Source organism: Berghia stephanieae, chromosome 1 (genome assembly GCF_034508935.2).
Source record: "Berghia stephanieae isolate SIO BIC M18660-M18661 chromosome 1, UCSD_Bste_1.3, whole genome shotgun sequence".
Taxonomy (NCBI): Eukaryota; Metazoa; Mollusca; class Gastropoda; order Nudibranchia; family Aeolidiidae; genus Berghia; species Berghia stephanieae.
Window position 1 is genome coordinate 88,106,840 of NC_088360.1, and position 15,385 is coordinate 88,122,224.

At 34.2% G+C, this 15,385-nt stretch overlaps 1 protein-coding gene across 7 annotated transcripts; it reads right to left on the reverse strand.

Moving 5' to 3' along the window:
• Positions 1 to 1,349: 1,349 nt before the first annotated feature.
• LOC144960715 (RNA-binding protein Pasilla-like) lies at positions 1,350 to 14,894 on the reverse strand. 7 transcript variants are annotated; one of them, XM_078894031.1, is made up of 8 exons: positions 14,830 to 14,887; positions 13,742 to 14,073; positions 11,973 to 12,011; positions 11,694 to 11,789; positions 10,465 to 10,605; positions 9,795 to 9,961; positions 6,990 to 7,143; positions 1,350 to 5,839 (listed from the first exon to the last, which is right to left on the reverse strand). In XM_078894031.1, exons 2-8 carry the CDS (start codon positions 13,770 to 13,772, stop codon positions 4,734 to 4,736), a joined length of 1,734 nt encoding a protein of 577 aa, XP_078750157.1. In that variant the 5' UTR covers positions 13,773 to 14,073; positions 14,830 to 14,887; the 3' UTR covers positions 1,350 to 4,733. The 7 variants fall into 7 exon arrangements, with proteins under 7 accessions (XP_078750157.1, XP_078750141.1, XP_078750149.1 ...); XM_078894015.1 differs by lacking the exon at positions 13,742 to 14,073 and having other exon boundaries at positions 14,746 to 14,894; XM_078894023.1 differs by lacking the exon at positions 13,742 to 14,073 and having other exon boundaries at positions 9,804 to 9,961; positions 14,740 to 14,894.
• Positions 14,895 to 15,385: the final 491 nt, after the last annotated feature.

The window sequence follows — 15,385 nt, forward strand, 5'->3', positions numbered from 1 at the left end:
CATCCAGACAAAAGCACAGGCCCCCCACTAAGAGGAATACACTGAAATGTTTACAAATTATATATAACACGTAAACAAAACATAATACAGTTCATAACAGAGAGATGATTTACAAGGAAAAAAATATTATCTCCCAAAACTAACTATACATTTGACTGTTTCCCTCTCAGCCAGGACATCCGACCAGGGACAGGACAAAACCAAGTAATCTCATTCCAAGACAAAAGACAGAAAGCCAATGAAAAACAGATATAGGGGGATAGAAGAGACAATAAGTACCTCCCTGTCCGCTATGTTTTGTTTGTTTTTAAGGGTTTTACGGCGCTTGCAACACATTTAGGTTATATCAGCGCCAGTAAAAAGGAAGAAAATGGGATAGTAAAAAGTTATAGAATTACAATTAAAGCACCCAAGAAAAAGTAAGACATAGGGGAACTGGGAACAAATAGAGATCAGATGTAGATTCCAAGAGCATACCACCAATGTACTTAGTTTTGAGATCACCTAAAAGTCTCATCCAGACAAGCACAGGTCCCAACTATGAGGAATACACTCAAATGTTTACCAATAATATAATATAACATGTAAACTCAACATAATGCAATGCATAACAGAGAGATGATTTACAAGGAAAAAAATATCTCCCAAAACTATAACTATACATTCGACTGTTTCCCCCCCAGACAAGGAGCTCCGGCAAGGATCAGGACACAACTAAGTAATCTCATTCCAAGACAATGACAGGAAACAATTGGGAAACGGGTATAGGGGGATAGAAGAGACAATAAGTACCTCCCTGTCCGCTATGGGAGGTCAGGAACCCCAACCAGTCCCAAAACAATACATTTGACTGTTTCCCTCTCAGCCAGGGCCATGACAAAACCAAGTAATCTCATTCCAAGACAAAGACAGAGAGCATGTTTTTGTTTTGTTTTTAAGAGTTTTACGGCACTTGCAACACATTTAGGTCATATCAGCGCCAGTAAAAAGGAAGAAAATGGGATAGTAAAAAGTTGTAGAATTACAATGAAAGCACCCAAGAAAAGGGAAGACACATGGGAATTGGTTCAAATAGGAAACAGACAAGAGAGCATGTTGGAAAATAGCTAAAGGGGGATAGAAGACACAGTAAGTGCTTCCCTGCCCATTATGGTAGGCCAATATAGAAGACCCCCATAGCCGCCTGCCAAAGGACATAAAGAATCACCACTCAGGGATCAACTCCCCCTCCACCTCGCTGTGGGGGAAATTATCACGATGTCACAAAAAGTCCGCAATAGATCGAGATTTGTGGTTAGTTTCTAAAAATGATGCCAGACAATCAAGAAATAAATAAGTGAAAAACTTCCTGGGTTTCAATTGAGAATTTTATTTTTATTTTTTTTTAACTGCATATTCTCACTTCTGTGTTAGTTCTCCATGTTACCAACCACATCAATTGTTGACACTTTCTGAAATGATTTTCTTATTAGGTGTGATACAGGAATTAAATCATTTCTGACAGTTTCACGAGACAAAATCAATCAATATTATTAACAAAACAGTCAGAATGCAAGAAACATGAAACTAATGATGAGTGTTTGGTTAAAGTGTCTTAATGATAACCTAGAGACTCGATTATAAAACATGCACCAGAACTATTGAAGCCATAAATAAGTTATATGATACAAGGAAGATATAATATATAACAAATAATTCCAAAACAAATATCTAGACCAACAAAGAATTGTCATACTCATTATCAGGCACGTTGATTTGCTTAAATTACATTATAAACCCATAGACATTGATCTAATCCAAATTTTTATGCTATCACAATACTAAAATTGCCACCTCTCGTTGATTAATCTGAATAACCAAACCCAAGTTAAAATAATCCTAAAATTTGGAAAAATTATAAAAATAAAAAAATAAACAAAGGTGCTAGAATTTCAAAACCCTCACTATTTCCTCTCACAGCTGTCTCTTAGCTCCTTAAAGGCAAGCACAAATTTTAAAACATTAGTCTTAGGCCATCCACCTACCAAATTCACTGGACCTGCCTAATATTTTGCCATGAATCAAACAATTTTAAATTAAGATCACAAATGCAAACTATTTCATTGTTTTCAAATGTAGAAACATTCGGTGATAGATGAAATAAATGGTGCTTTAGCAATAATACAAATTATTTCCAAAAACTGACTCCTCTCCTTTTGAATACCTGAGACAGAGAAAATTGGGCTACAAACAGTTCTGCTTGTATTGTCTTCGAGTGCTATTGGAGTTGGTTGACTTATAATTCCTCTATAGGAAAATGGGGAAATTTGTAAACATGATAAATTAAAAACGAGAGGCAGTTGTGAATGTGTGTGTAATGTACGGTCTAATGGCCAATGGCAATATCCCCTGTGATATAGGAAAGACTTCGGGCTGTGACAAAATCCAGATCTTGTGGCTTGATTATGAATGGATTGGCTAGTTACAAGAATGAGATGTTGATATCAAATAGGCATTTGGAGAATTGAATACGTGGACTTTTTTCAATGATGGAGAGAGAGGTAAAAGATTCCTATCATGGTACTATTATTATTACCAATGCATGATATATGATGCAATTCAAAATCAATAATTGAAGAGAAGAAAAAAAAACAAAAACAATTGGTGTCATGAAACATGTGTGACTAAATTATTTAAAGATTTCTATGGGGAGGGGAGAGCATTAGATGACAAATATCTTAAAAATTCAATCCTTGAAATATCATTTTAAAACGTCATTACAGACATATGGTTAGGCTTGATGGTAGAAGCTCAAATTAATTTAAATGACTATTATACCCATACTTTCAGTCTAAAATAACACCTGATTGAAAACAATGTTGGACAACATCAATAACGATTAAATTTAACCACAAAGCCACAAGGTGAAGGATTTGGATCAAGCTTATTTGCACCCAACCTCTACCTTTTTCAAACATCAAAGACAAAAAGTACAATGATAGACGATCGCTCTTTTACCCCTATGTTTCCCTTTTTTATTAAAAGAACTTAAGAGGATGAAACAACAAAATAAGTTTGCTACCCTATGTGATGTTAAACAACACAGAATCTCCTCTTGTGAAGAAAAACAAAACAATTAGATAATCAATAACAATATTAACTAATAGTAGCAGCTTTACATACATGAAAAGGTTATGCATTAATAAATACAGACCTTTATGTGTGACAACAGCAATCAGTATAACTGAACATCCTCTCAAAGGAAAGACTTTTTCATGTTGATATATATATATAATATATTTATATATAAGTTATGTGCATGAGGCGATAACTAAAGGGAATCATGGAAAGCACCGTGACAAACTACCCCTCTCCCAATCCCACCCCCTCCTCCTCTTCTTTGTGAAAAAAAAAAGATCAAATTTTTTTAGCACAAATGCACAATAAAATTTCCTTCGTGTTAAAAACATTTTAAAATGGAAAAAAATAATTGATAAATAAATTATAAATACTGTAATGAAATCCAAGAAAAGAATTTAAATAAGAGAAAAGTATGTACATTTTAAAACAAATTCTGTTGATGATGAGGATGACTGATGCTAATAAATAAAATGACGATGTGTTTTATATCACATTATAAATTCTGCTTAGAATTGCTCGTGCATTCTCTAGAAACACATATGAGTCTATATATCTGTAAATATAAATATTGCAGACAAAACATTTCATGAAAATTTTGAAGAATGAGTAAAAGACCATTTCACATGAGGAATTCAAATGATAAATGAAGGCTTTCTTGATGAAAAGAAAATGGAAGTTGATTATTTTATAGTTACTAAATGTAATAAAATATCTTCAAATGGCCTGACAAATAGTGTAATGTATGCATAGTAGAGGTAAATTAAAACTAAATTATGTTGTCACAATGCTTTCCATGATAAAATTAATGGATGATGTATTATCACAAATTTATCTTATAATTGCAGTTAAAACAATGGAAGTTTTTTTTAAGGCTAAACCTTCCACAATTTTTAAAAGCTTGCAAAAAACAATATGGTGTAGCTTTTGGTCTGGAGAGTTTGTTGTCAAGCCCTCACAGAACTCTACATTTGTTTACAATAAAATACGAAAGAGGTGATAATGAAGATGGGATGAGGATGAGGAGTGCACAATGCATGTTGTCAAATGTGTAGCGAAGGCTGAACTACTGGCCTGCCACCACTTTCAGTGCTAGAATCGTATGAAAATTATGATTCATCACCCTAAGATAGTGGCTATATGACTAAAAACAAAATAATATATTTATATATATATATATATATATTCACAGCCCTTCAGTTACCAGACCAGTATCATGTATAAAACCAACGCGTTAACTGATGTGATTAATAACCGATTAAGATGGAAACGATGAAGGGTGAAATGTACTTGGTGAGTTGTGAAGATTAAAACATTACAGGACAGATAATGATACCAATAATCCATATGTAGAGTTGAAAAAAAAAACAAACAATAAAATAAATTAAATGTTCAGCTTGAAACGTGGTATTGAAGTAAACCTTGACAGAGCCAGCTTGAAGTACTACTTTTACTTCAACAAAAGAATGAAACAACAGAGAAAATAACCAAATAAATATGGCTTTACGGAAAAAAAAAAAATCCAAATAGGAAGAGAGAGAAAACAAAATTTTTTGAGGGAAAATTGTTTTCAAAGGAAAAATGTGCTGGGACTCAAGCTCAGGATATCAAGGTAATTAACGAGCTGTAGCTTGCTTTGCACGTTTATATTCTTCTTGTTGGATACGCTGTTGTATCATATACTGAGCACGTGTTATGCTGGTCATGGAGCCTGAAATGCTTACAATACGATTATGGGTACCTGGAGCATAAACACCTTTCTTTGAGATCTGAATATTTGTGCCTGTATATTGCTGGATCTCAACAATACCTTTGCCTCCAGGACCTAAGATAGCCCCTACAATATTCTCGGGTACTTCCATTTCTTGCTTTGATGCGCCTTTGTCATCTGTTGGACTGTACATCCCTGTGCCTAATCCAAATGAATTTTGATTTACATTCACTGTAACAGCACCAGGAGATCGGTCCTGAGTTGGGTAAGTGACTGCACTTGCAGATGCAGCATAGCCCGGAGTTTGGGCAAATGAATCATTTAACATTGGGCTCGAGCCATACCTATCTGTGCCTGTGGCCATGCTTGGGGAAGAGGAACCAAATAAACTGGTTGACTGTTGAGGTGCTGTAGATGTACTTCCAACAGGCCCAAACATGTTTGAAGTCTGTGATGTAGCAGTGCCATAGGAAGTGTTAGCTGCAGCTCCCTGAGTAGTTCCAGCCATTTGCATACTAGTAAGACTAGAGGCTGTCATATTCGTCGCTCCCATTTGATTGACACCACCAACTCCCATTCCCAAAACACCATAATTAGCCAAGGTATTCATTGCCGTGCTTATTTCTTCTGTAGCCTGCTCTGTATAACCAGCGCTTCTAAGTGTCATTTTTAAGTTCTCCATGGCCTGAGCAGCCATAGGTCCTCCTAATCCCATTGCTGCTGCATTCAGGCTCATATTCAGACCAGCCAAAGAACCCATTCCATTGTAAGAGTTGTTGCCATTAGTGCCAAAGTTGAAGCCCTGATTCTGATAGGCTGCAGTATTATTCATCACTTCAGTGCCACGACCTTGGTATGGTGAATTGGCAAAAGGTGATCCAGTGGGGTTGGCAGATGCTACAGGTCCAGTATAATCAGCATAGCTAATGTTGGGACAACTGCTACTCTGAGGATCCTCTATAATTTTCTGCAAGATGAGGTCCATTGCTTTTCCATTGGCTTCAATATCACCTGAAATAAGGAGAGAGAAAAAAAGGGAGGGTGATTAAACAAACTATATGCGACCTGTAAGTGGCAGTCAGCAAAATTGACAAATATTTTCATGGAACATACGACAACAATGTTTTAAGTCAATGCAGTGCTGCCAACCCTAGCCCATGAAACGGAGAGCCAATAAACTTATTTTCTTGTTGCTTTGATTATTATGGAGAAAGGAATGTGTATTGCACAAGGAATGCTACATGGACGAGCTATTGATCTGTCATTGTGATTACCTTACTTCTTTTGTTCATCACTTGATGCATATAAAACTTTTTTTGTTTTTTAAGGGTTTTACGACGCTTGCAACACATTTAGCACCAGTAAAAAGGAAGACGATGGGAAATTGGTTCAAATAGGAAACAGATGTAGAATCCAAGAGCACACTATCAAAGTACTTAGTTTGAAATCACCTAACAGTCTCATCCAGACACAAGCACAGGTCCCCACTAAGAGGAACACACTCAAGTGTTTAAAAATCATATCAATATGCAAACAAATCATAATACAGTGCATAACAGAGAGACGATTTACAAGGAAAAAAGTATCATCTCCCAAAACTATACATTTGACTGTTTCCCTCTCAGCCTCACATCACTTTCTTTAATGATCAACAGTCAAAAACTGAGAAGTGCCTGAGGTCTGGAATTTCCCAAGATGGTGTGGTATGCTTTGTCCACCTTTGGAGCAAATTTCATTTCTTTGTGATTATTTTGTAATTTTAAGCCCAATGCTATATTTTGTAAACAATACTGGGAGAATGAGCCCAAGTCATTGGTGATTTATATAAAACATGCTATGTTTACCCTTAATGTTGGTTGAGTGTTCTCATTATAAATCTTGTGATATTCATTACATCTAAGCATGTCTCCATTGTTTACTTATCACAGTAACACAGCTTTATTTGGAGTTTTATACCACTGAAGAATGAATTTTTACAAATATGGTATTCAGTCAGTCAAAATTGACAATTAGTAAAGACAAATTGATTTGAAGGTTTGAATCATTTTGTTTTCAAAACCATACAGAGAAAACTGAAATATCTAGGAGAAAATAAAATACCTATTCAGCCCCCTAAGAAGACATGAGATGTTTCAAATTGTTTTAGATCATGCAGCCTTACCCGCAACAGTTACACATCTTTCAGGAAGGTTGGTCTCTTTGGATTTTTGCGAAATCTGGACGTAAGCTCCACTGTCTTCCTTTATTTGCTTGATATAATTGCCCCCTTTCCCAATAATCATTCCTGCAGTGCTGTTTGGAATAAGTACTTTGACCTGCAAAATAATTATTGAAAAATTTGAAAACCTAAAAACAAAATTGCTTTATTCTAAACATTCATGGCTTTCATTATCTCAACATACAGAGCTCAGATTATTAAATATCACACTTTTACGCGAATGAGATTAATGACAATTTAGGCATATGCTTTCAACCAATTCATTTTTTTAAATATTTTGTTCAGAATACTAATCACATGGATTTTTTTTTAAATTCAGGACAAAGCCCGTCATATTTGTCAAAATGTCAGTTTACTTAAGCTTTTAAGAAAAAGCATGCACAATTTACTTTTGTTGGAACAATTTATATAAAAATATAAAACTAATCCATTTGATATCCGGTGAAGTGAATGATGGTTCCATGAGATGTTGATAAAATAGTTGGAATATGACTTTCAAGAATTTCAATGACTGATGAGATGATTATGGTGGATGAAAAAATGAGTGATTGACTTCCTGAGAATTCACATCACATTACACGCACCTACGTTATCTAACAACCCAATAGCTAAAACTACCCAAACTCCCGCTCCCAAATCTTCAATAACAAGATTTATTTCCCAAATTAAAATTGCTTCCTCTAGAAAGCTTTTTAAAAAGACAACTTGCCCAGATCTCTGAATTTTTATCCTTTTTATTTTTAGAAAAAAATAAAACGAAAGTGAAATAAATAATTTCTTTTACAATTTACACACCTGCCAAAATTACAAATGATAAAATAAAAATAAAAAGTTTGAAAAATTTATTTTTTTCCTTATCTTAATTTTTGACACCGTTATTCTTCAAAACTTCAAGACGATTTGCTAACATTTCAACAACAAATTTAAGATGAAAAATTATCAGGACAAAAAATTAAAAGAAAACTATTCCAATAAAAAGATATTGCAAACTTGCACAGAAAAAGAGATATGGACGATACAAAACATTTTAAAAATACTATTGAACACGTTTTGTGCATTAAAAGTATGTACTAACGAACTCTATTTCCAATTGTCATCAAATTCCCTCTTTAATGACAATTATTTCATAACCTATTCTACCTGCCATTTTTTGACATAAAGTCCTGAAATAGTGATTTACAGGATGTATTAATGATTTCATTTATGCGAGAACAGCAGTAAATTTCCAGAAAATGAGCTGAGCAGAGACAAAAACTGATATTTGGTAATTTTGCTGGGATTAATAAATGATAAAATGTTGTCCTTTAGATTCATAAGGCACAGGAGCCACTATTCACAACTTCTGTAGTATTAAGTGGACAGATATAGGTAAACAACAGACAAGCTGTTCAATCAATGTAGGGTGGACAAAAGGGTCCGAAAAAAAACTAGACGGAGCTGGGAGCCAAAATCTGTCTCTTCTGCTTGTGAGTCGTGTTATAACTGAGCAACTGGGATTCTCAAATAACTAAATGATGCATGCTGAAATAAAACAAAAAACAATCTGGACACCTACTACTCTTACATTATATTTTGAATTTCAGCTGAAACACAAGCAATCTATACTTAGTCCCAATATGGTACATTTAAAATTCAAAATAAGATTCGCATTATAATATGTGATACAATAAAGGCAGTAATTACTTCTAACTGGACAAACTTTTTGATATGGCACAATTCAAAAAGAATTCTGAACAGAAAAATTGGAAATGGAATGGACAGTACACAGCCTGAGAAAAGCCAATGGCAACTTCATATGGATCATTAAGACAGAGTTTGCCGTCCAATAAGCCACTTAGTAATAGACCAATTTGAGTAACAACCTGCTACTCTCTACAGAATCTATAACACCCCGATAATGACTGAAGAGTACATAACTTTAATCAAATAATTGTCTTGCGGCATTGACTATCTTACAAGAGGCATTGCATTGACTTGTATTTATACTGACTCGGATATCTTCATATTCCACAAGATATAATTATGAATAGCAAAATCATTAATAGCCCCGTCACAAAGAACTTAACAAATTGGCTATGCCCAGCCCATTGAAATAGTACAGATCTTAAGAATTGGATTAAAATCAATGAATAATGTAAAATGAAAATCTGTAATATCGGCAGGTGTGTGTTTATGTAATCATCAATATTGTCTATCGTCGAATTCAGTTTTTAAAATTTTTATTCCATTGCAGGGATTTTGATCATAGTTTCTGACTTAAACCAAAATGAAAAGATAAGCCATGAATGGTAAACAAAACACTTTCAGATTAGAATCTCCCTATATGCTAAAGGGAGACCTATATTCCCTATTTTTTAGACAGCTAGAAAAGAAGTGCCATAAAGAAATATTGGTCAATTAATCATCATTTTAATTATTGATTTTTTTTTTTTTAATTATGAGGGCACTGTAGTTGGAATCTAGATAGGACAGGTGATCTAAGATCTATATCTTTGGTTTGTGTATGTGTAACATGTTAGTTAAAAATAGAAAATAACATCCGATTTCAAGTTTCCATAAGAGGAATACACCACTTTACATAAAACATGATATAATTTTCAACATCAAATAATGTCCCATTAAAAAAATTAATTAAAAAATATAAAAATGTAAATTAAAAAATCTTATGTGGTGACAGCAACTGATGTACACAAACCAAAGATATCCTAGGTGAGAATGAAATGAGGATGAAAATGGAACCTGAAATACCTCTATTACCTGCCGATGCCTCTCAAAATTATTTTTGGCATCATCAGGTTTTGTGGGAGTTCCTGGGGTGGAATCTGGTTTGTCGCGAATTTTTTCCATTATAAAATTATTAACCCTCCTCACTGAATCAGGTGATCCCATGATCAAACATATCCGTTCTGTAGTTCCTGTTAAAATTTAAAGTATAATTGGGCAGAATTAAGGATTAGGGAGCAATTTCATATTTTAAAATTTACATGTTCACTTTCTATCTGGTAGAAGTGATAAATGATAAAACGACTCCTCAGCTCTATACATAACAAGTCTATTTCTAAAAATATTAACCAGAGCATTCTAATAAGAAAAAAAACCCTGAGCATCCCAAAAAATTGCTTTCCTTATATAACTCATAAAAAGCATCTAAGGACATAACTGGGTCACTATTATCATTACAGAAATGTTACATAACAGCTAAAGGTGAAGTGGACACTTCCTTCACAAGAAGAAAAAATAGAGAAATAAAATAATTTTAAATTTTACTCAATCCACAATTGAGAAAAAATGGCGAAATCAATGTGTACTGAATACACAATTTGTTTTGATAGTGATGATTTTCAGTTCCAGACTGTCATAATCTGCATACATTTATGTTATAAAAAATCCACATTAATTGTCTTATGCTTTTATTTACCTGGATAGAAATCATTAGCTTTAGACATTTTCACTCTGGCACCAGCTTCCTTTTGGATCTGTGCAATGGTTTCCCCTCCTTTCCCCATGATTGCACCAGCAGCCACACTTGGAACTAGTATCTTCAAGTGTATATTATCTCCTGAAGAAAAGTTAAAATACCTCAAGTTAAAGTGCAATATTAGCCGAGATGCCAACTTAAAATTTGTTTCACCGAAATGTCAATTACCACTGGGGAGGAATTTCAAAGCTGATGCAGGACATTTCGCTTATGAACTTCAATCTATGTGGAGCAATAACAACTTTAATTGTTAGCAACCACCTCAATCTTCTTTTTCAAATCAGAAGAAAAACCTCCAAGCTAAATAATATCACAAGAGTTGAATAAAAATAACAAAATTATATTAATAGTATGTTGATGAAGAAGTAGTGATGTAGCAGTGGTGGATGTGATATCAGAAGTAGTGGTGGTGACTGTAGTGAAAGGTGGTGGCAATCGTACTAAGAGGTGGTAGTGAAGGTGATAATGCTGTGGTGGCAATGATGATGATGTGGTAATGGTGGTAGTAATGTTACTAGTAGTAGAAGTAGTAGTAGTACTGGTGGTGATGATGGTAGTTGTAACAGAATCACAAAAGACAGTTTCAAGTGAAGTGATAGTTGCTGACTTCAAAATTGTTCAACCATTGAATACTCAACCCACGAATAATGCACAAGTACAAAGCTAAAAATGTTATCATCTGAAAAAAAAAAAAACACAAAAAAAAAAAACATTCCCAGCTTAATAGCTGTACCACTTAAATATGCATTTACACAAGAAATGTAAAAAAAAAATCGAAAAAGCAGAACAAAAATTTTAATAATTTTTTTTAAGACTGAATTTTTAGTCGAGTCAAGTTTTTTCTATACCTTAAATTCTAAAAGCTCTAAAATAGATTACCAAACCCCCTCGCCCCAAATACGTACGCTCATGCCCCCAAACCTGAGAGGAATTAAAGGTTATTGTCATACAGCTAATATATGTCCAAAATATAATTTATATATCAATGACAATGATGTGGTAAAATTTTAGCTTCAGTTTATGTAAAAAGACGAATGGTATGGTCCCAAAATCCCGGAATTCTGTGGAAGATTATCATCAGTGAAGACTGTGTAATTTATGACAAAATAAAAGAACAAAAAAGCAATTTTACAAAGAATTCTGAAATTGCTTTTACAATCAATGCTTACTTGCTCCATCTGCTGATGCATCCCCTTCCCCAGTACCCATTTGACCCTGCATTGGTTCTGTCTGCCACGTCCCAGGATTGCTACCGTAATGAAGAACTGAAACATAGAAATACATTCTTGCAAATCAATACAGTGGAAAAAACCTTATAAAACAAGATTGGTGAAATTGCATCTTTCTCCTTTTCTTAGTTTGTGTTACCTAGTTTTAAACAGTATTGATATTTCAACTTCCAACTGAAAAAAAAAATTAGAAGAAAAAGGATTACGCATGCTCCTTACCGTTTGTCACATTATCAGGTACAGAACTAATCAATGTCTCTGAAATTAAAAAGAAAGAAGTCAAATTGCATGAATGAATATAACCTTGGGCAAACCTAGGGGTGTTAAGGAAAGCAACTGTAGAGAAAATAAAAATTATTCCAATTATATTCAGGGGTGAATTGAAGTCAAAATCCTGATGAGTTCATCTAGACAGCGCCTTTTCTAAATATTGGTCAAAACACATTTGAGTCATGAGACAGAAATATTCCAATATCTTACTTAAAAGTAAAAGGCATGTTGGTTGTAAATTACAAAATGGTGTAAAGTTAATTCTTGTTTAAACACGATTTTTTCAAAACATAACAGAGCAGCCAACTTTTCAATTGGTTAAAACAGGACACCCTAACGCACAATACCATCATGACCCAAAACAGCAGCATGTTTGGACTATTATATAAAACATTAGATTTAGAGCTTTTTCTGTTCCTCGTTTTAATTTGCTAGTCAAAAAAGCATAATTCTAGGACATGTAAGGGTCACTTCCATACATAGAAACAAACCAATATATATTTTTTTATTCTCTAGAATTTAGAATGCCAAATCAGAACATTCTTAATTTTATCAGGACAGTTGGCCAATATGAAATAGCAATGGACAGCTCATTGAGCTGACAAGGCAATGAAATGATCATGATAATGAATGGACTCTGCAAATCAAAAATGCATTCAATAAGAGAACTAAGCCCTAATAGCACTTGAAGCATTCCTTTGCCGAGTCCACTAATGACGAAGTAATTGCACAATGCGTGATCAGTGAAAGGAAGTACAATGGCGTGGTATTTGGCAATGTGCATGAATTCGGATGTAGCAATGGGCCACTAAATATATGATCAAAATGTGATGAAGCAATGGTAATGTCTTTTCTGTATGACAAGACTATCCAAGCTAACAAGATTGCCTGAAATCAAATTCATATACTAACACCACCAATGAGTAACACTATTCACTATTAACATTCCTAAAAAGCAGTTGAGCTCCCTCACTATTCTATATAAAATCATATTGACAATCAACACCTGCAGAAGTATTTTGATAATCAGTAACCTTAAGATGAACTTGTGATAAAACCAATCCCTTTCTTTAGCAAGGAGACAAAAATATTTGGGAAAGATTTATTACAAACTAAAATTTTGAGGTCAAAGTCAAATGAGATATAAAACCCAATTGGTTAAACCAATAAAGACAGCAAAGAAAATATAACAAAATGTATTTGAGTAGGCTAAGGGATGGAACTAAAGTATGTATGTGTTCTATACTTATGTTTGGAGAAAAGTAGGGGTTTACTGACTATGGTTTAGATGATTAGTCCTAGTGGAGACCCAGAGAGAAAAATAAATATATATATATTTATTTATTTTTACAATTGACTATCCACTTAATTCTATTTTGAAGTTGAAGATTGATTCTTCTAATCCTGAGAGAAATATTGCATGGTGGAAAGTTCTGTGCACCTGTTTCAAATTCCATAATCTATTCAATTGTTAAGTACTGTATTCTCAGTAAAAATGCCTTCTATTTTACAAATACAGAGGCAGGGATATTTCAGTGGTTACACAGAAAAGAGACGATGATGCATGATGTTCTCTGGTGGAAATGATGATGAAAGAAAACCACTGGCAATTGCAGAGATGATTACGGAGTTCGATGATCAATGTTGATGCAATGATGAATGACTAGTGGGCGTAGTCGTGGATGTGAGGTGAAAAAAATATTAAATTGCATCATCACCTTGAAAGACTCTGGAATCAAGTTCACTCATTCTGCAGTCACTCTGGTTCCTTCAACTTCCACTTCCAGGTGTGAGCTGGCAGAAGAAATAATTGATGGTTCCTCTGCCTACTTGCACCAGTCCCAAGAATAAATGGTTCCACAAACCAACAGAACTGGTGGTCCTTCACTTCAAAAGAATAACTAAAACATCAGGAATTTATTAATATGACACGTAGGCAGCAAATAACTGTCCTTTTCTAACTGCTTGAAAAAATGTGGGTGTTCACTAAAACGAGTCCAGACGTTGTTGATGTCACCAACTTTCTCACTAGCCTAGAACTGGGTTAGTCCTTTAAAAATAGCTATAAAACATTAAAACATGCATAGCTTCATACACATTTTGACTAATTTTAATAATTTTGCACGTTTTAAAGGCAATACGGCATCATCTGAGGTCGGTCAACGTCATAATTTTTTCGCTTAGTATGCATGCCCTTCGCGGCTCAGCTGAGGTGACCGCAACAGGAACTTCCGTCTGTTACGGTATCATGGATGCATCCGATTGATCGAAGTGACGTATAAATCATTTTGTCAAACATATTACTGCACACATATACCGAAAACGTATAATAATTGGGAAAATATTTTAATAACCACATGCAAAGACTTAAAACAAAGATTAATTTTAAAAGCAGACTTGCGCACGCATGCCCATTTTATCCTTACGAACACGAATATTCCTCCCTTATCAAAAGTGGAATTTCTGTATAAAACCCTCTATCATCCCCTCAAAAAAATTACGTTTACTTATTTATAAATATTAGATAAAAAATGATTTAAACGGCATGGTATAATATTATTTTTTAATGCTTTTATTTACTCAAATATTAAATTGCAATTATCGAACCATCGCGGATACCGGCTGCACATGACCGCCATGTTGGTCATTCATCAACCAGACAAGGTGCAAATTCTTCGCTAATATAACAGAAAAAATATCGGACACGAATTCTAACCTCCACCTTGGTTAGATCTTTTGGTGACCCCGTTATCTGTTTCTCCATCTAAAGGTCTTTTTCTTGAATCAGAAGTGTCCATTTCAGTACCGTTGGTGCCGTCGTAATTCATAGCCTTGTCCGTTGGTGTTGGCCCAGTTCTCGTAGGTTATCGAAAAGACCGATAATTCATCGAGAGTGGATGAGGGCACGGAGAGATTTTTTGTCTTGCTCTTTGGGGACATATTTGGTGCCAAATCCAAGTACAGCTGAACAAAATTTTAATCTGTCAATATTTATCCAAATCTATCAGATGAATCGATAGGTTACTATATTGATTAAATTCGTCCTGTGAGCTCCAATCTAACTTACAAAACGAATACGACTTCTATAAAATGTTCGAAACGTTATTGAGGAGCCAAATTATAATATCTTTTTGCTGAAGACGTCACGTGGCAAATAAATAAAAGATGAATAAATAGCTACATGAATAAATAAACATAAAAACAACATAAACATGTGTATACTTTTTAAAATACAGTTGTTTTTTTTAACTAGCTGGCGTTACACGGTGTAATATTTGCAAATGTCCATTACCGATATGTGCTTATATGTATATTCAGGTCTAATATCTCAATTTTTGGGGATAATATACAGTGAAAAATAT